Source organism: Phalacrocorax carbo, chromosome 3 (genome assembly GCF_963921805.1).
Source record: "Phalacrocorax carbo chromosome 3, bPhaCar2.1, whole genome shotgun sequence".
NCBI classification, from domain to species: domain Eukaryota; kingdom Metazoa; phylum Chordata; class Aves; order Suliformes; family Phalacrocoracidae; genus Phalacrocorax; species Phalacrocorax carbo.
The window spans coordinates 33,095,537-33,117,352 of record NC_087515.1 but is presented as its reverse complement, the minus strand read 5'-3'; the positions used below and the strand labels follow the sequence as shown (position 1 = coordinate 33,117,352).

The following is a 21,816-nucleotide window of genomic DNA, read 5'->3' as shown; positions in this document are numbered from 1 at the left end:
TTAGCTATGAAAATTTTAACACTACAGTTACCAATATATATCATTCATCTTATATTACAATAGGACTCCACCACAACATTTTATTCTTTCTTCCGCCCGCATCAGTGATTAAATCCTAATCCTACCATCAGACCTGGACAACAGACACACATAAGCTTCAAGACACATCCATTCAGATGCAAATGTAAGATAATAAGCTTTTAGCAATTTAAAGCTTATTAATCTTGACTATCATTACCATCATAATAGGCTACACGGGGTGAAAGAGAAAGTTAAGATTTTTAGGCAACCTTAGAAGTTAAGATTCCAGGATATTAATTTACCTTTTCCTAACTTAACATCAAATTAATATTTTACTGCTCTAAAGTTGTTCTAAACTGCAGATGATAAACATCTTGTTTTAAAAAAAAAACAAACCCTAGAAGTTATTAAGAAGTAATAAGTTACACTTTTTGCAAAAAAGCTATCAGCACAACATAGTACTACTTTAAAATAACCACACTCATGTATGATTTCTTATGGGAGGTTAGAGACCTCCAAGAATTCCCCCAGCACATTTCAGGATACTGGAAAGATGAGGAGAAAAAAAAAGTACTCTTGTACCACTACACTAAAAGACGTCTAGCCCGTATGTCAAATGTGTTGCTTTCATTGTTCATCCAGAAAAGAAACTTAATTTAAATCTTTCAGCAGGCCTGTTTCTCTCCCCAGGATTGCCAAGCTACATTGCACTGAGTTTTACAGTAAGTACAAATATTTATTATGCTATATAAAAGCTATACATAGCCACTGTAATATTCAAGCACTACACATTTCCAAATTAGAGAAGAGTTACAGTGCCGACATTACTCCAGCTTCATCCCTCTGCCCACAAAGACTCCTTTGCCAGAACTAGCCCATCCGTGCCAGGAACACCCAGCGCCACGAAGGAAGAAACTCCTATTTTCTTTGTATAGGTGTATCAACACCCCCTTCCAGCAAAGCCAAAAGCACGTCTTCAAGTGAAGCCTCCAGGGCTTCCCTGGGATTACCGTCACCTGAAGGACCACCTGAATTCCCAGGCAAGGAAAGGCAGCAGCTGATGAAACCCGGAGGGGAGTAAAAGCCACCACCTCTCTCTGTGGCACCACTAAGCTCGCACAGCGTCCCGCCGCACCCTGGAGCTACCCAGTGACCCACGCCGATCTCTGCCACGATGCTTTTCCCTACAACACTGGTTTGGTGTTTTGTTTTTTTTTTTTTCCAACAACCTCGCCAAAAAAATAATGGCTTTCGAAGTCACCCCTGGGCTTCCAGCGCCAGGGAACGACCGGCGGCTTCCAGGGATCCTCGCGGAGACTTCGCGGGGCCCGGGGAAAAAAGAAGGGGGGGAAGAGGAGGAAGCGATTTCCCCGGCCCTATCCTTTCCCTCCCACGCGGAGGGGCAGCCAGACCCCGCCGGGCCGTTCGCAGCCCCCAGGCCCAACAACGCGCCGCGGAACCGAGACCGGCCTCGCTGCCGCCGCAAGCCCCTCACCACGGGGCTGGCGTGAGCCATGGCGGCGGCCGCCATTAGCGCGCTCTCCCGCCTTAAGGCGCCGTTGCCGTGGCGACGCGGGCTGCGCGCCGCCGGCCCCGCCCGTCCCGCCTCAGGTGGGCTCCCTCCACTCCTCCCCACCCCTGAAACACCGCAGCAGCGCCATACGCCGGGGTGTAACGGGGCCCGGGTTACTAAACCCCGGGTTCTTCTTCCAGCTGCTGAGGCCAAAGAGAGGGACCAGCGGCTGCACAAAGCAGAAGGCTGCCGAGGAGCCCGGTTTGGAGCTCGGGCCCAGAGGTTTTGCCTGGAACTTCAGCTTGTGAGCATGGGGGAAAGGAGGCTTTGCCTGGAGAACCACAGTTGTCCCGAGTGCGAAAATATACCTAGGGAAGCGGGCTAGAAAAGCACATTATTTTGCTCTAATAAACTCTGAAGTCATTATTGCCTCATAAACAGGGAGATAGCTGAAGCTACCGGTTAAGTAACAGCAATCTGGTACAACTACTCAAATTATTGCTTACATTTGCAGCAATCTGTTCATATGTTAATACAGAGATTTACCAATTTAGTAGTTACTCATCTGGAAAAATGTTCATTAATCTCATATGTGTAGGAGAATATGTACTTTGGTCTCTATACACCTTCCGTCCATACATGGATCAGTGTTAACCTGATGATTCTGAGAACCTAGAAACATCATCTTCTCTTTTTCCTTTTTTTCCCATTTTTAGGCAGCTATGTAGTTACAGTGTTATTTGGCTTGTGAAGAGGAGACTCACCCATAAAGCTTTAATTTTTAAGGCTGACTTACACATCCTGAAAAATGAAAAGATTTTAATGAAAATACTGACAGACCCTTAATTATATAGCTAGACTGCCACCTACAATAAAAAAAGCACCATCAATAATAATATTGTAAGTTGCATTTTCATGCGTAAGACAAATGCAATTTGCTATTGAAGTAATTTTGCTCTGCAACAAAATATGTTTTATGACACTGTATGGGTCTTGAATTAAACATCAGTTGCATATTCAGCTGTTCTGTATGCCCTGCATCATCATGAGGAAAAGGCGAGCCATGTTACTTTGCTTATAGAATAATTTAAATAATAAAACATATTTTTTTAAAGTGCAGTGCTCATTTGAAACTGTCTGGGATAGTGCACACCAAGAGCATCATTATTCTTCACCTGTCTGGTTAGTCCTGTCGTGTTAGCAGAGATAGCGAGAGGAAGTTGCAGCCTTAGGATCTCACTGGGCCCTGAAGGTTGCAGATGGTGATCCTGCAGCTGGCTGCGCCTTCTTCAGGAGATGGATAAACCTGACGCAGAGCCATCTATCTGCCAGCGTGCGGTACAGCAGCTTTAGAAAGGTGAAAGCGGAGAACGATCTATAAACGAGTTACCTGCTTTCAACCACCTTTTCTTTATCTAGAGATTACAAAGTGCCTTGAAATTGGAAACATATGTATGCCTAACTTCAAAAAGAAAGAGAAAGTTTCTTCAGAAAGAAAGAGAAGCCGGGGAGCTTGATACCAAATGACTCCTCAGCTATCTCGGATGGTGGTCGGGTTTCTTTGCCTATGGCCACATGACAATTTGCAGACCAAAGCAAATGACTTCACCTGCACTTCAGGTTGACAGTGTGTCTCTGTATCTGCATATAGCTACCACGTCCCACCAGCATAAGGCACCGTGGGCATACTCCATGTGTTGTAAATAATATCCTTTGTATTGCCAGTGAATACCAAAGCTCCATCACCAAGGTCAACGTGTCAGTTCCCTTGAAGCAAGGGACAGCAGACTAAGCCTACTCATGGTACACAGCTATCGCTGGGGAGAAAGTAAAAACTGTGAACGGGAATACAACCTTCCGAGCTGCACAGGGAGGTTGCAGCAGGCACTTTCTGCTAACCAGGGCACTTACACTTTCATCTGAGGTCCTTTACAAATTCCTAGAGAAGGTGTCCTTTTCTCCAAGCACCGCAAGCAGTGTGTCCACTAAACAGCATAAGAAAGCCTGGTATACACTGAAAAAATTAAATCATCTCTGAGCAAGAAAAAAATACCAAAATATCTGTGAATAGCATTACTCATATTGACTGGCTAGCTTTAATATTGGTGATCTTAACGGAATATCAGTGTCCTGCAGTATAAAGTACAACCCTGTAGTGATTTTTCATGCTTATGTACTTTGTTAACATTTAACCCCATTTTTAAGAGAAGAAACTGAGACACAGCCACACCAATTATCTTCCCCAAGCTCACAAACGGCAGTCAGGAACAACATCCAGGTTTCATCAGTCTTGGTTCAGCTTCCGATCCAGCTCTCCCCGTTGTGGTCTCTTTAACAGCTCACAGGAGTTTTAGAAATCAGGCTATTGAAAAGATTAGCATGCTGTTCAAACCCTCCTGATTTTTCAGGGTTTTGTCAGCATTTGGGATAGTGCTGCTTAAGGGCACCTCAAACATTCATTTACTGGACAGGTCTTAATTTGTAATTATTTATACTCCTCTTGGTACATGATGTCTAGAGAAGATTTATTTTTGGATGATGAACCTTTAATAGTCATTAAAAAAAAAAAATTACCATTTTCAAATCCCTTCCCTCTAGAAACAGAGAGCCCTCAGCAAACTCAGATGCTTGGTAATGAATGCCCTCTTCTGTTTAAATCTAGCATTGCCACTATAGAGGAACATGGCTACTCAACTGCAGAACTGCAGAATTCTTTCTCAAGACATATTTATCTTGCCCTTCTCTCCAAGTAAAAGTAATCATTCTTGGGAGGAACCGGTTGCAGAATCCTCATGGAGATGCCTTGACACGGGCAGAACTGTAATTTCATTTTAATTTAGCATGCTCCCTTTGTTTTCAGCTGTTGACTCATAGATATACAGCACTCCAGTCTCATAATCAATTTTATTAACAGCATGATTTTGTTATAAGCTCCATCATTTCCGTCAGAGTTCTGAGACAGATAACACTGGGACCTGTGATTTGTTCTTCTTTCATTTATCAAGTGAGACTCCTGTTTCTTCAAGAGTCTCTCCTTTTTTACCTGATTTAAACCACTTTATCAGAGGAACCATAGAAAGAGCTGTCCCTTAATTCAATTTGTTGACAAATTTTCAGGACATTGGGTGGCATAAGAAGGGCTCTGACCTGTACAAACTGCTGCATAAAAATGGCAGTCCTGATGGATTAAATACACTGAATAGTACTGTATATCTCAGCTCCTCGATAAGCCCAGAGACTTGTGTAGTATGAGTAAATCTAATTAAGGATTAAATAAGCCTTGCCTCTCCTAAATACACACCCTGATACATATGCCTTATGTGGAGAGAAAGTCTCAGAGGGAAATAGCAGCCACCAGCCACTTCACTGTTCTTATTCTTGTCCCTGCTTTCTACCACGCTCCTGCTGGTGTCCAGCTCAGCACTGGTCTCCTGTTCCCTCATCTCTTCAGCCATCTGCCATGTTTCCCTGGGTATGATGTACAGCTGTTTATAGCACCCTCTTTCCCCAGGGAGAGACCCCAACCTCCCGACCTGTGTCCCCAAGAAAAGCCCCAGTCCAGCGCTCTCCCATTTTGTCTACTGCCTTTTGCCTTCATCGCTCTCTAAGCCCCTTCCCTGCCATCTTGTTTTACCCATTCATCAGTGGTTGAAATTCCACCCCCTCCTCGACTGTCTATAATTGCCACTGACATGCTCCTGGGCTCCCTGGCTCCAGTGGAGAGAGACTAGCTACAGGGGCATGCAGAACCACACAGAGGCAGGGTGCAGCAGGAGGCTAAATGCCAGAATCATCATTCCTCCTTAGTTGAATTAGCTGCTGGTAGTTCATAGTCAAGCAGATGATTGCAGAAATCCAGCAGTTTTAGTGCAGTTAAATAAGAGCAGAGCAGCAGGTTTTGGTCAAGGCCCATTTGCTCTGTCTAACTTTGCGTTTGGCAATTTGGAGAGGAGTAAAGCTGAGTGACCACGGTAGCCCCTTTTACCGGTGGTAGGTTTTGCAGCACCAACCATACCACTAAAATCATCTGGCAAGTGAGTCTGAGAGACAGGCTGAAGCATAGCTTAGAAATCAGGTTCTCCTTTTTACTGCCTAACTGATACCAGTTTAGCTCTACTGAAGAATGACTCAGATGTATGAACACTAACCTGCATTGCCATATTGGGTCTTGCAAGCATTTACATGAGGACCCCAATATTTGCTCAGTGTCATTTTCCTGAGCTTTCCTTTCAGAGCTAATGTGGTCCAGCTCCTGCTGTCCTACTTGACTGTATGCACCTTTTTGCTATTCTTTCCCCCTCCAACCGTACTTTTGAGTAGATCTACTGCACACCCCTTTCAACAATATCAACCACACAATTAGCAGCAAAAACATTGAGTTACTTGTTCCCATGGCTCTGTGGAAACAGTTTCAGTTAGCATGCTGTGCCTTTCCATGAAGGGGTCTAAAACAGCCTTTCACCTTTTCTCTCCAGGCAGTGGATGGCTCCCTCGATTTCAGATGAACCATCGTCTAAATCCTGGTGTCAGCACTTACTTTTAGGCAGTAAAATCTGCTCAACATTACAGATGACTTGACGGACAAAGGTCTCTCCCTAGAGAGCAGTTCAACAAGATTACAGTGGTGGCATACCTCTGGATATCATCAGGGTAATACCTACTTTCTTGCTTTAAATCCTCCCTGTCCCTCTGCTGGGTTTTACTTGATATTTTCATTGCATCTTCTATAGTATGACTGTGTCATTAGTCCCGTACATGAGCAAGATCTTCCTGTCCAGGAAGATACGTTACCGTTACCGACAGTAGTACAGATGTGATGCAGGGATGCTGAAGACAGATTGAGCGAGTTCTTCTGCTTGGCATGTAAGGGCAGCACGTACTCTATGAAAGCAGGGCCAGCTGCATGGCGTGGCGCTGCCCTGAGCTGTGGCATGCCACAACCAGGCACCAGCTTGGCTCTTTTGGGAAGGGCATCTCTCACTGTGCCCCACCAGTCTCTCAGGCACCTTGCCCAAGGAGCACATTCAGTTCATTTTTCCCCCTGCAGCGACTCACAACTTTATTCTCAGTACCTTTGCTTGAAGGCACTTCTCTGCATGGATTCCTCACTGCTTTTCTATTTCAGTCCCTTTTATGGGTAAGCTCTTCCTCTTGACTTAGAAACGCAGCAGTTGTCCTTCGCCCTTGCAGACAAGGTCTGCCCACTGCCCTTTCCTTCTGCCAACTCCCTACTCACGCCCTGCCTCCTCCCTCTTACTTCCACCACCAGTCACTCATCATGGGTCTCTTCCGCTCCCAGCATGTCACCACTTCTGATTTTTATCCCTCAGACTTTTATGTTGAATATGGAAATGGAAACAAAAGTTATTCTATGTTAAGCTAAAATGGCCATCACAATGCAATGTAATGCTAGACTGTACCTACCCACAACCAGCAATACCTAACGACGGTGGGTTTTGTGGGATGGCAACACAGGATTTGAGCTGATGCTTTTTCTTTTATTTCTATCAGTAAGGCTTCAGCAGGGACCATGAGCTTCACTTACAATGTATTTTGATTGTTATTATAAAAAATTACAGGTTGTTTTTACTACAGAATGGGGCTATAAAATAGCACATAGTAGGCATAGCACACACTAGGAAACTGTCCCAAAACTAAATGCTTTGATGTTTTGACTTGTGTTTTAGCAATTTACCATCTTACTTTTTCATGTACCTGAATCATATTGTTCACTGATACTTTTAAATATTGCAAACTGTTTAAGCTCTGGAAGGGGACTATACTTCTGCTAGACACCTGCTTTCCATTTGCAGGTGCTCACTGAAGGATACAACACCAATGAGGTGAAAATGGATGTTAACTGTTATTTCCCAGTGTTTACCAGAACAGCTGACTGGTTTGCTACAGAGACAGCAGCATTGGACAAGCGGCATGGTTATTTTATACTATAAGCCCATTTTTGAATGCTGCCCCACAAACTTCTGCCTTACTCCCGTATTTCCCCAAGGAGGTTTCACTATTTCACTAGTAAGAGCTCATTTAAAGAATAGACTTTGAAATTTGTGAAAGCCTTGAACAGTAGTTGTTACATTATATTCAAATATCCCAGAGACATCAGAGGAAGTACTCAATAGGAAAAAACCATGGTATTCTTTGGCTTTCTATTGTTATGCAAATAAGGGAGGAAAAGGGTCCGCTATAAATGATCATTACTGGAATATAGTGCATCATTCAGCTTTCTGCAACTAGCTTTATCTAAGACAAGGAGTGATGTCCCCCACTCACACACAGAGTAGAACTGCTCTTTCTAAAGAACTGCAACACCTGATGACACAAGATCAACCAGTTAATTACAGTAAATGTAAAACAAGCTCAATAAATTTCTAGTGAGGGGACAAGAAACTGGTAGTTTGAAATACAACTTTATTTTTTTAATCAATACGCAATCTACAAAATGTTCTTACAAGATTATCAGCATGATCTGTTTATACTTATACTGACAAAAGACCCAAACAGAATTATATTTTCCATTGAGAATAACAACACTGCTTTAGAGTTATCAAAATTATAGCTAAGAACTACTAACTGCAGCAGTTAGTCACTATGGCTAAGAAGTCCATCAAGTAAAATAAATGCAACTAAAAGCAACATGTGAAAACACATTTTCAGATGTAAAGTACCTTTGGACAATTAATACAGAATCTGGAGGAAAAAAAAAAAAGCAAGGAGCATAAGGGTGAGAGCCGCTTGGCGTTATTTTCAATGGAGTGCACCATCATCCTCAGTTCTCAAGAGCTGCTACACAGGGGCAGCCGGACCATTTTTCCCAATCACTGCAAAGCTTCACCTTTGATACCCGATAACACCTCTTTTCCCTTCATTTGTGCTCTTTTCTGGTTGGAATAAGCAAGCATTGCAGTTTGCTTACTTACTAGCATAAAGAATCTTCTATAGTGGTATTTTTTTCCTGCCCATTACCACTATTCCTTTCTTCTTTTTTTTTTTTTTTTGCCTCTCCTTTAATCTTAGGGACTTTGATGCAGATCCCATTTTGTCAGTTAAAAGACTTCCATTGACTTCAATGGGTGTTTGAATCCAAAATTACATCAAGTACCATTTACCTACAGTAATACAATTAGTATGAGAAAGATGAATGCAAAGATAAGGTTTGTCAGTTTCAGCAAATACGACACTTTGTACATAAGGCAAACACACTATAAAAATAGCTGTTCTCATTGATTTCTGTTTAAAATATAAAATATCCCAAACCCTGCTGGTCCGTTGTGAAGGAAACACAGACAATATCTCAATGCTGCCCTGTAGTAAATGTTAGCAAAGTGTCAGCATCTTAAGTGACCCAAACAGTTGGAAGCATTTCAGTGACTGCAGGCGCTAGCTGTGGGCAAGCAGAGATCAAATATGTGTGAAGCCTGGTTCCTTGCATGATGCCAATGCACCTCATGGGTTATTTAAAGCTCAAATCCTTCTGCTAGCTGGACTCTGAGCATCACAACAGCTTATAGCAACTGTTCCTCGTCTCCCTTCCCCTCCCAAAATATAGTTTGACTACTTAAAGCCCAGGTTTCTAAAGAATCAAAACCAGTATGCTTACTCGCTATCACTTGCTGTAACCTTCATAGAAAAATGTTAGCAAATGAGTCTTAGACATTGAAAATATTTACTCGGTAGGTTATCCTCAAAGGACATCAGACAACACAGAAGAAATATTAGAAAGCAGAAGCCAGGGTGTTTTGGCTTTGGCATGTCGCAGTAGAATAGGAAGTTAGAAAACGATGGGGAAAAAAAAAAGTGTCAGACAACTCAAATTTTCTTTCATTAAACTGGAAACTATTTTTAAATATTCTGACAGAAAAGCATACAAACATTGGGGTAATTATTCAGCCTTAGGCTGCACTCATTGTCAGGTTTAAACGGAAAGCCATGCATTAAACAAAGTAACTTTCTTTCAGTGTGGCAATATTTCTGTGGAATGAATTCCCTGTGATCCTGATCCGATTCTGATTAAAGTTAATGGCAAGTCTTGCAAGCCTCAGATGGAAATCCAAGAGTCTGCAACATAGATAAAGCTGTAGCTTGACCTTTTTATGTTAACGAGTTCAGTAAGGCTGAATGATCATTTGCACCATACCAGATATAACACAGACTCACAAGCAGGAAAGATGACTTGTAATGTGGCTGTTCATCACTTAGGCCATTCAAAATAATAGCATGAGTTATCTTGGGTCAGCACTACATGGGCTTCTTAAACACATCCTGAGATACAGCAGACACCCGACAAGAAAAGCAGCTGTTCCTTCTGCAGGACCCATAACACCACCAGGTACCGAACGCCCAGGAGATGAGTGCTGCAAATGGGGATCCTAAGGTGAAAGAATCCCAGAACAGCCTGGCTGTCCCTCCTTCTTAAAAACAGGAAAAATAGAGGCCAGCTGGACAAGACAGGCTTTGGATTTATTGAATTAGCTGTATTAATGCCAATCAAAACAAGTCAGCCTCAGAGAAAGGTTAGTGCAGGTATCTGCAACATGTATGTTGCTTCCTCTACTTTACTGAGCAAGGAGGTTAATAGATACTGTAGCTCTAGTATAACCATGGTCTTCAGTGAACTGCCAAGCTCCGCTGTGATGCCAAGTAAAACACTTTGCCCTAGCACACACTGTACCCCTTAGTGCAGCTGAGAAGTATATAAAACAAAATTAAACATTAATAAACCAAACCAAACATGACTTGAAGGTGCTAATGGTTTCTCAAGTCAAAAACACGGATGGAGGATGCAACAGCTGAGACATATTTGCATCACTACTACACTCAAAAGGTTGCTTAGATTTATAATTATATAATCTGCTAATAAAAAAGGGATATATAGAGAAGCCAAAAAACCATAATAGTCTATTTGGGGCTTTGGCAATGCAAACCCATAAAAAACCTGCCCTCAGGACTTACTATAGAATCTATTACCCATTTCATTCTCGGCTTCCAAATGGGGGGAAAAGTTTATTGTGATGAACTAGGTTCATATTATGGCCTTCTGTTTCCTCAGACTGGTAATTTTCTCAGTGCATATCCCATATATTTCTGCTTTTGGGGAATAACATTTATCTGTATTTCTACACAGTGTTCATATAAACAGTTACAAGCTGAGACAAAATATAAAGTGAGACTTAGTGCATTACTATATTTTTGTTCTCCACTAATTTCAGTTTGAAGTAAGGATAATTTTAGGAAAACTGCAGCAAGGGGAGGGGGGGAAAGCATTTTTTTAATTTATCAGATTTTTTCAGACCTGGAATTACAGCCATTACAGCAGAAAATTACAAAGGGGGTTTAATGCTGAGGGGAAGCATTAAACCTTTTCCCTAGATGCCAATAATTTGTTCAAAACACAGTTACCACATTGATACAGGGTTAGTAGCTCAAGCTGCCTGCTGAAGCATCACAGCTTCACTTCTCTTGCAATAGTCCATTCCTGCATTGCTTCCCCACAGAAAACACCTCTAGAGCTAGCAGCATGAAAACAGCGCGCTCTGTGTACACGGAAAGACATGCTCTCTGTCTTAAAAGTTACTCAAAACAACAGATCCTGCGGTTTTCAAACCAGTATCTGGAACTTGCATCCTAAAGGAGACCCACGGCAAATGGCAGCAACCTGCTATTTCTTCAGTTTGTGGGGAAAACCCTCTGCTGGTGTAAATTCTCAAAGCTTCATCAGATGAAATGGGCCTGGACCGATTTATGCTTGCTGAGGATCCGCCCCTTGTCTCGCTGCAGTAGTGAAAAAGGTTTGTCTAATGCTGGCACAGAAAGTTCAGTCACATCTGCCATATGGTTTCTTGCCCAAGAGATTACTTTGAATAAACCTATAAAGTGCTGGGGAGGAAATGCTCACAGCCACAGAAAAATAAAGAATATTATTGCGGAGGAACTTTTCCCATTTTACCGATGAAATCACCCAGTTTCCTGCTCATTAATTGAGGCTCTTGTTGAGAATAATATTATGGCTTGTTCTGTTCACATATATTGAGGGGAGCAGAAACATGGGGGACTTTGGTTTTCACACACCACTAAATTCCTCCTGCTGGACCTTACACAGATGCTGGTCTGCACGTAAGCACTCTGGCAGTTTTTATTGCTGAATATTTTATGTCCAAGTGACATGAACTCTTTCAGTAGTGCCATTAGGTTTCAATATGGAGTATGAGATCATTCCCAAGTCACAGATATGCAACAGGAAAATAATACATTACAATCAGTCAATTAAGTGCTCACATCCTGCAACTCTTTACAAGGAGACCCTGCTCATGCCACTACTCCCAGGACAGGAAGTTTACTTGAACACAGGCCAGTCAAATCAGTACTGATTTGCAGAATCAAACCCAAAAGCAGTAAAAAAAAAAAAAAAAAAAAAGAAAAATCCAATGACCGTGATGATCCTAAACTAGGTCACTGCGCTTCTTCTAACAATAGAATTTCCTGCATAAATTGATTCCTACTAATATCCTGTGACGGTACCTCCTATCCGTTTTTACTGCATTAGGCAGTTGCCAGCCTTATCTGGGTCTTCTCCATCAAGCCTAATCCACTTCTTTTCAATTTCAACCTGTAGTTAGAAAGCAAAAAAAAAAAAAAAAAAAAAAAAAAAGACAGGTAGAATTAGCAAATAATTGGGCACTGAAAGTGTGAACTGCAGCAACAGCACAAAGAAAAGGTTTGACACAGAATCAAAACATTTCCAGACCCAACAGATTTCAAAAACACTACTCCCAAAAATAGCTCAACTGAGGAAAAACAACGCTGCATTTGCAGTTCTGCTTTTCAGCATCATCTTTGATCAGTCATGGAATTATTTTTTAATGATTCTTTTGCTCAAAGTCATTATCACATGTTCATGCAAGATATGTTTAGAATACAAAGCACATTCACCTTGCAAATACTGTATGGAGGAATGGGGAGGAAGAACAAGAGGAAAACACTGAAAACAGCCCTGAAAATACCTGGCAATTGTAAAAAGCTTTCTGAACCACATGTTTCTGGGGCTGCACATCGCTCTCTACGCCCAGTGACTTGACTTCTGTTCCTGAGGCACAGGTATCATGAACGACAAACTGGACAGTAGCAAATGGATACCAGTCAGACGGGATTTCCTGGTCTGATCCGAGTTCCAGTTTGTAAGACAGGCTGTGTGGATGATCTGAACCTTGGAAAAGAAAAAGGAAAAAAAACCCACCCCATCAGTTAATTATCTTTTATTTGTTTACAAAGGTGAATCTCCTAGCAAGAGAGCACAGCTCTATCTTTTATTAATACATAGCTGTTGTTATAATACAGAATTATTCTATGGATAATCTTTTACTACTTGGGCATAAGGTGGCCCCTTATTTTTTCTCTGCTTCAGCATGCTTTTCACAATCATTGCAGTTTTACAAATAAATTTGCAGAAGATTTACCAGATCCTCCCAGCTTCTGATTAGGAGAAGAGTATTACAAACCTAGGGATAGGTTCCTAAATTCAGACTGTTGGGGGAAAATCTCAGTTTTCACTTAAAAGTACATTTCTTACTCTCATAGAAAAATACAAACCAGCTTAGCCAAGGCAGAGATGCCTCCCTGTGTCCAACAAAAACCCTTTCCAGAGCACTCTGCTGTATGAATTTTACTAGAGCGTTTATTTCAAGTACTACAGCTATCTTGTATAACATCAGTTATTACAGTATATCTATGGCAGGAAGATAAAGGTGCAGCTCAGAGTGCTGCTCAAACAAGATATATCCCAGCTGCCAGGATAAGGGCTACCTGGACTCCCTTTCCAGCTTGGTTTGTTATGGGAAAAGAACAAACTCTGTTTCTTCCAAACAAAACTATTACTGAAGTAACTGTCATGTTACAAAGCAGAGTCCTGAAGGACTGCCCACGTACTGCACCATATCCTGAATTACTTCAATCCAGCCTTAGACCCTAGGGATCACTTGCTTTAGCATTTTTTATATGCAGCAATGGTAAGGGAAAGCATTTCTCCTCCTCTTGGCACACAGGAACACCAGGGTGGAAAGCCTGTTTTCCAAAGAAACTGAGGTCAGCAGGCTCACTGTGTGCATGAAAGCAGTACAATATAATATAATGAAAAGAATCATTTATGTCGCAGCTGCCTCTCCAAATTCTTCGAGGCAAAAAGCAGTAATTCTCCATTTCCCCTCCTCTCCGGGATTTTAAGCATCAGCATAGACAACTGACTCCATTTGGCTGCAGGCAAAAAAAAAAAAAAAAAAACCAAACAAAAAACAAAAAGGCAGACAAAGGATTGGCCATATTTTGTCAAAGGCAAGCCTGGCAGTGTATATTTAGTTTTCATCCATTATACTGAACAGCATCTCAAAGTTCAGGCAAAAATGTCCTGTTCTTTATGCACTCACATTCTCCGGTGGCAGGAATCAATTTCATACCAGAATGAAGGAAATACTGAAGATGGAGTTATCATATGCTGAGCTTTATCCATCCCATGGGAAAAATCGCTGTAACACTCCACATCCACAGGCTCATGGGTATTTTGTAAGGCAAAAATAAATAAAAAAGCTACATCTCTGTTGCTGCTATGAGCCTTGGGCTGGGTGCGTCCTCTGGTCTGTGCTGCAGGTTTTCCCTGCAACCTGCCTCACAGCCTGCCCAAGCCAGTTCTGGTTTTAGGACATAATTTAAGACTGAGCAGTTTGATGGGCAGAGTTCTGTCAAAGACACGTGCCTCCGACTTCACCAGAACAAAGTCTAATTCAGTAAACCGTCCTCCAGATTTCATTCCAAGTCTGGCATAAAGTCAATGGGTCCCCAGAAATCAAGGCTTAAAGAGCATTAAATTCATGCACATCTTAATCATACTCCCTAAAACATTTAACATTTTGTTTTCCTTTTCACTGATTCTGTAATTAGTATAATTAATAATTCCCTCTCTCTTCCTTACTGTTACACTCAACAGCACAGATAAAACTTGACTGCCTGCAAGAAAAGGTGAGGGAATAGGAAGGAGAGGAAGAAAAGGAGAAGAAAGGAATAAGAAGTGTCCTTTAGATTATCAGCCCCTAAACTCCAGATAGGGGAGGTCTCCAACTCTTTCTCCCCACTTCTTTTTCCATGTTTAATAACAATAATCAATAGCTTAAAAAGCTGTTTGCTGACTACAAGTATCCCTCTCTCTGTTCGGTTGACCCCAAAGGCACGCACGCAGAAACACAGCAGCATTTACAGCCACCACTTTGGACAAGGGGCACGTCACTGGACCAGTGCAGGCCTTTACCATCTGGACTCTGTATGCGGCTGAGTTTCAAGCATCCCCTGCAGGCTTGCTTCCAGCAATACATCACATTTGATCCTTACCTAAATGCTGCTTTTTTACACAACTACCTGTATTGTTCAAAGAAAACCTGAACTGGATTTCATAAAATAATGCTGTATACATACCAACTGGAGTCCTGCACCATGGAAGAGTATCAGCCACCGGCCATGAGGTCTCCCAGGCATCTTTACAGAAATGTGTATCACGATGGAGAGCAAGCAGCCATTCCCCAAATGGAACTAGCTGCTTCTTTCTACCAAAGTGGAGCTCTAATACATGCTCATAAGGAACTGTTACAGAAATTGCAGGAAGAGGCAATACAACTGGCACTCATAAATGCAAGGGCAGATTCATAAAAAGGACTGGTAGAGATCACTACAACAAAAAATATGTAGGTCCTGAGTTTGGGGAATGAAGGTCCCCTAAGTATGTCACAGAACAATAGCACCTTTAAGGTGAGTGGGGAAAAGTAGGTGCCCAGCAATGGCCATCACCAAAGCCAGGACAGAAGGAAGGAAACCTAACCAAGCAGACATGCTGGAGAGATCCGATGGAAAAACCTCACCCCTCCTTGCAGACTTTGCAACCTACCTGCCACACCAGTTGAGGCACAAAGCTTTACAACCCACAGACATTAGAAAAAAATTACAACCACCACCCAAACCATGGCCCATGACCAAAAGCAGCAGTACTGTCACCTCCTTTTTATGCAAAAGCCTACTACTTAGTTCACTTGCGCATGAATGGGGCTCAGAGTCACGCACGCAGCTATATGCCAAGGCTGGTATGGGGGTGGAGTAGGAGGTACTGACTGCTATTCGTGCTAAATCACTGCTACTGGTGTGTGTGAGACATTACTTACACCTCAGAGCACACTACAGGATAGCATCCTTCGAGGCGCTAAAGCACAGATACCCAGCTTGCAAGCTCGTAAAGGTCTTAGGCAAAGGAGTGCGATGCCAGGGGCACACAGCGCATGGCTAAAGTCTCAGGACAATAATAGAATACACACAGACAGGTAAAACGGTAGCATTAGGGATTTTATTACTGAAACAGAGGAGGGACAAAGGCAGAAACAAACATTAAAACCACCTGCCAGCTCCTTGAGAAGGAAGTTGGAGGACTAAACAAGTGTAAGGAGAAGATGGTGCTTCGTCACTCATGTACACAGTGACAGGCAGATCTGTATACCTCTGTGATGTGGGCCTTGTCCATGATCTGCTGCTGGTCATCTCTTGCTGTGTCGGAGTCCATTTCTCCTGCACTAACACTCTCTTGGTCCACAGTCCCTCTTCCAGACTGCCTGGACATGGTGGAACTAGTCCCCTGTTGGGGTGGGCCTCTCCATCCTTGAATCTGCCATCAACCCAGCAACAGCTGTGGGTGACAGCAATACCAGCGGCGGCGGAGACCAGAAGCAGCAGACCATCCCTCAACCAAACTGTGAGGCACCATCCCATCTGCGGTACCACAACCCACCCAAGCTGTGCTCCTCTTGGCTCCCAGGATGTGCTCCACTCTCCAGTGGAAGTGCTGGGACGCAGCTTGGCAACACACTTACTTGAGCTGGTCTTTGTGCTGTTTGCTGGGTTGGGATGTGAAGGCTGCCACAATGTCAGCCACAAGTGAAGGGTCCTTCATAGCAGCAGTTGCAACACTAAGATGGCATATCATGCCCTGACCAGGAAAGCGGCACACTTTGCCTCTGGGGTTGACCAAGGATCTGAGGAGAAAGGGTTTGTCCAAGAGCAGTAGCATCTTCTTTGGAATAGTGGTAGTAGGAAAAGGGTGTAGATCTAAGGTTGTTGGAGATTAAATTCAACACTTTCCTCTTGTAGGAAGGAGGCCTATGGAGAAACAAGTAGCAATGGGAATTGCCTGGAAAATTATTTTGTCTTCTGAGAAATGGAATCCAGAAATAACCACTGGTTGGAATTTTCCTGGACAGGTATGTTAAGTGTCAGGTGGTAGATGTCCGCTTTAGCCCAGGCATAAATGAGCCATTCCTCTTGGCCTGCTGCTAAAGGCTCCTGTGTTAACACATGGCACAACTCTACTTCAGTACCGTACAGCACCTAAAAAGAAATTTCTGGGCTTATATTCCAGCTAACCCAAACCCATGAGGTGGTTTTGGTGTTGTGATCCGAAGAGTTCTGGGGTCCTTTCTTTCCAATAGGTGCACCTTATCTGCAAAGGCAGAGATGACAGTTTTGGCATCTGGGTAAGGCTACTGCCCTGGGTCCTCTGGAGCAGCCTCCACTGGACCCTTCCGCCTACTCCCAAAACACAGGGTTCCCCCCAGCCCATCCTGTACCAATGTCAATGTCAGAAGGAGGTACTCACCACTTCACTTGCAGAGAAGTTCCTCTGCCCACTGCTGGGCTGTGGTAGGGGCGTGAAGCAGCTTCGTTCCATCAGCTGTCAGACAACAAAGCGATCAACCAACACTTCGGAAGACAGTGAGCATTGGCTTAGTTTTCACCTAAAACTGGCCAGTCCTTATCATCTCTGTTCTGTGAAACTATTGTTTCCCAGGCCTTGTATTACACTGGATTCAGAAGAAGAGAGGCTGCATGTACAAGATCCTTTTGCAAAAAAACCTGTAATGCTGAATAAGCAAGATGTCAGCCAGAAAAGAGAAAATGTAGTGGCATGGAAAGACAAGTTGCATGAAGCAGGCATGGTGTAAGTCTGTACAGTTGCCCAATCGAAGCTAAGATGGCATATTCAGATGTGAGCCCAGCTATCCAAAATGTGGCCCATCAGGCATCATGGAGACATGACCATCTGGCCTAATGGAATTGAATCACTCCTGAAAGGCAACCAGATAATCTGGGGAGATAACTGAGCTTTTACTAGCTAACTTAGGAGACAGAAGCCCGGGGGTTTAGGTGTCTAGGCAAGTTGTTACGACTTTTGTGAATTCAGAGACCTAAGTCTTTCCTGCCTTACATCTGAAAATTTGGCTCTTATTTCCTAAAAGTATTCCAAATTCTTGCTCTCTTTCTCTGAAGAGTAACAACAAAAAAGCCAAAACAAACACACACATAAGTGAAACTATGAAACTAGATTCAATGTGGCCACAGGAGCATGGTGATTCACTGACCGTGGAGCTGCAGCAGAGAAGGACACGAGTAGCCCACCAAGAAGCCAGGCACCAGGCGAATCCTTTAGAGCAAGCCGAAACCGTCTCTGCTGATCTACTTGGAAGATGTCCCTGTTCATTGCAGAGGGGTTGGACTAGATGACCTTTAAAGGTCCCTTCCAACCCAAACCATTCTATGATTCTAAGATTCAGATTTCACATAGCACTTAACAAACAATTAATAATCTAACTTTGCTGCATTTACTCACACTATTTATCCCTTATTAACCTGTGTGAGTAGCATTCAAGCAACCTTGATCTGAGAAAGGTTTATGAAGCCAAGCAATTTAGGCCAAATAAATGTGCTGGTTATTTTCATTAAGCAGTAATTCTATTTCTGCCAAAATAGGTCCAGTTCTAAACGTCTTATTTTGAACATGAAAACATCAACAATATACTAAGAACAGATTTACATTAGGATTGTTAGGAGCTAACAGCTCTTGCAGATATGTCTAAATGGGTGCATTTATCCAGCCTTCTGGGAGAAATGCGTAGGAAATAGGGGAGTGGGAAGGTACCACTGCCAAGGAGAAGTTTGCTATGATTCTGGTGCCAGAAGGAGGTTGCTGGGCAGGGATGGAGCCCACCTAACAAAGTCATGGCTCGGAGCTTCCACCTAGGCAGTTCAGAAAACAAAAAAGTGGCAACTGAAGGTTGCTGGGAGCTGCATCACCTCCCACACTTGAGTCCATGCTCAGATGCTAAAGGCTGACAGCAGCCACAAGCTCCCCTGGCTCCATTTCTCTGTGTTGCTTAATCACTGCTTCCTCAGTGTGGCTCCATGATGAAAAGGAGAAATAATCAGCTGAAGAACTGTTGCATTACACAACGGCCCAAGGATGGAGGTGTCCTAGCAGGAAACACCGCAGGGCACAAATTTACACAGCAGGAGATTAAAACACAGTGTTTCAAAGTCTAGCCTCTCCCCAGCTCCCTGGGCAACACAGGTGCATACACCTTCTCCAGTGCAAAGCCTGTCCCAAGTACTGTGCTGAAATCATAAAATGTTCTACATTTCCTTATGCAATGACCCAATTTCACAAATGTAGACTCAATTTGCAGAAATTTCATTGGACCAATGCTTCAATGTCTACAGCTTTTTAACTCTTTTTTAAATAATGCTATCACTTGAGCTCCAAACTCTCCATTTACGTAGCTGAATAAGCACAGGCAGGTTTTAAAAATCTGGGGTATCTCGCAGCTCACATTGACTTTGCTTGGCCAGCGCTCTTTCAAGGAAGCACTTTAGTACAATCCAGTGGATAGTAACATATTTCGATGCCTATAAATGGAATCGCCACTTAACTGTAAGCAACCTTTCCTTTTCCCTCTCTTCTTTTTTTTTTTTTTTTAAGAAGCTTTGGACAAAGGCTTTTTGCAAGCAAAAGCCTCGGCATATTTTTCTCCCTGCAGTAAACGTATTATGAAAGTTTACATATTTCTATTAGTTTGACTACCTCCAGATTTTTGGCATGCCTTGTGACAACTCTATTTTTAAACTCTTAACTGCGTACAGAAAACTTGATAGAAGGGTTTAAAATTTGAGCAGGCAGTATTACTACCAAAATGCTTTTTCAAACACATGAACATTTCAAGGATACAAATGATTTTGCAGATCTCAGCCAGAGGAATTATTCAAATGTCAGAAGTTTAAGCTACTGATAGAAAATAACGTAAAGCTGTAGAATGCCACAAAAAACTGTTCTTACTTTCAAATAATATAAACCTGAAGTTAATAGTGCACATCAAATCTGAAGGTGAATGAACTGCAGGGAACTGGAAGACTTATAATCTTCTTTAAAATTGCCTGACTAAATTGCTGACTTGATTTTGCAGAAGCAAACCTACATTAAATAGCAAAGAATACTAACAGCTACCCAAACAGTCAGTCCCATGTAAGCCTTGGGAAAACACACAGGCCACAGCAGCAAGGTGCAAATCCTTAAAGCCTGGAGTGCAAACACCCATATCTACAGATTTTGAAGACCTGAAGAATCTTCTTCTGCCCACTAGTTCTTCTATACTTCTCCATCAACTCCTCTGCCCTCTCCATCCGTCTTCCAGTCTCCCCAACCCCTCCCTGACTGCTTCTCCTTATCTTCCCTCTCTCTGTCATTTCTCTCCCTCCACCATTAATTCTGGCTTGGCTCGCTGCCTTGTGTTAGCCTGTCTGCCGACGCTGCGTCGCCTCTGCTCTCCCACTGCCCGTTGCTTGGCAGCCACCGGCATCCTCTCTGGGTAGAGCATAAGATACCCAGGTAACAAGCAGCATGTAAAAGGGAGGGCTCAGCCAATTCAGGAGGAACCATATGGCATTAGCCACAGGTCCAAGCCAACCACAGCTTCTTCCAAAGCAAAAGAAGGGGAAAAAGAGAGAAGGCGTTAAAAATACGTCATTTCTAAATCTGACCACAGTGGTGTTTGTGCTGTTCCTCCCGCGGTGCGCATCAACAGAAATCCAAAGGCACAGCTGCTCAAGGTTTGAGAGACCTCATTGCCTAAGCAAGGCCCAGGCTGCACACAAATGGGACCAATATTTCCATGCCGCATCATTAGTAAAAATACTTGCTCTCATCTGCCAGCAGCCATGCAATAATTCGTACTCTCGCAACTGCCACATTAGCATGTCGATGTAGGATGCTTTCAAATGCTGTTTTAATACCAAAAGCAATCTAATGCAAATATAAGCTCAGGATATGTCAACTTAGTACTAGCATACCTGAAACCAGGGCTTAGGATGATTAAAACTTTTCTGGACGTTTTGAAGACAGTTAGTCCAGACAGCTAGGATACTACAAGACTAGGCCAAACCATTTGTTAATGCTACACACTTAACCCCGTAAAAGTACAGATTTCACAGATATTTTAGGCGAAATGCTTCAATAGATGCCCTTGTCTTACACAGATTCTCAAGGCCTCAAATATACCTAATGCATGTACTTGATCAACTGCCCTCACTCTGTAGAACTTGAAGCAGAATACTGTATTCCTCGAGAATTTTTGTGCCTTTAGAAAAGTACTATATAGGGCTATTAATCTGGTAAGCTGACTAAAGACTGGCATTTTAAAACCATATATCCATCTATTTATATTTTCCCTTTCCAAAAAGTCGTATTTCCTCCATTAAATTAAGGTAAATTCACTGTTTTACTTAGTGGAAAATTAACAACTTCCATGTGCATGACTATAAACTTAGCTGGTTTTATCACTACAAGTTTTTAGTGAGGTACCACCACCAGAGAAAAACGGGAATAAAGTGGGAGGCATTTTTCATCAGTGCAGTTATTGCCATGAATGTACAATCTCAATGCACAATCCCATAAAAGAGGGTAAAAGATATTAGCCTTTGCAAAAGCACAGTCAACTTCTTACAACAAGTTTGACCATGGTACCTTCTAGTTATGTATCATACTTACTGTTCCTTAAATTATTCTAGAAAGCCACGACCCAACGGTTACAATACCAACTTTTCTATTAACTGTGTGATATTGGGTGGGCAAATCATTTTGCCTACTGGCATTTGCTTCCCATCCCACCATAGTCCAGCTGGTATATGTGAAGCATAAACCCTTCCCTCTTTCTCACTAGAGACTTGAGGTTTACTCAGAATGATGAGATCCACTTCCATGACACTGTACACTGACAATAATACAACTGCCTTCGTCAAATAAATTAGGAAAAAGTCCTTAAAAAAAAAAACTCTCTTTTTCCTAAAAGGTTACTCGAGCTTCTACCAATACCACCACAGACAAAAACCCAATCTACGGAAGCTGATGGAGGTACAAAAGCATAAAA

General features: G+C 42.6%; 1 protein-coding gene across 2 annotated transcripts in view; it reads right to left on the bottom strand.

Moving 5' to 3' along the window:
• STON1 (stonin 1) overlaps positions 1–21,816 on the bottom strand; it is a 47,524-nt gene that overhangs the window by 10,755 nt on the left and 14,953 nt on the right. The window contains exons 3-4 of one of the 2 annotated variants that reach the window (XM_064446449.1): positions 12,547–12,749; positions 7,938–12,152 (exon numbers count right to left, since the gene is read on the bottom strand). In XM_064446449.1, coding sequence (XP_064302519.1) covers positions 12,078–12,152; positions 12,547–12,749 — 278 coding nt within the window. In that variant the 3' untranslated portion in view covers positions 7,938–12,077. Of the gene's footprint in view, positions 1–7,937; positions 12,153–12,546; positions 12,750–21,816 lie in introns of those variants that run through there. The other variant, XM_064446450.1, reaches the window with a different exon arrangement.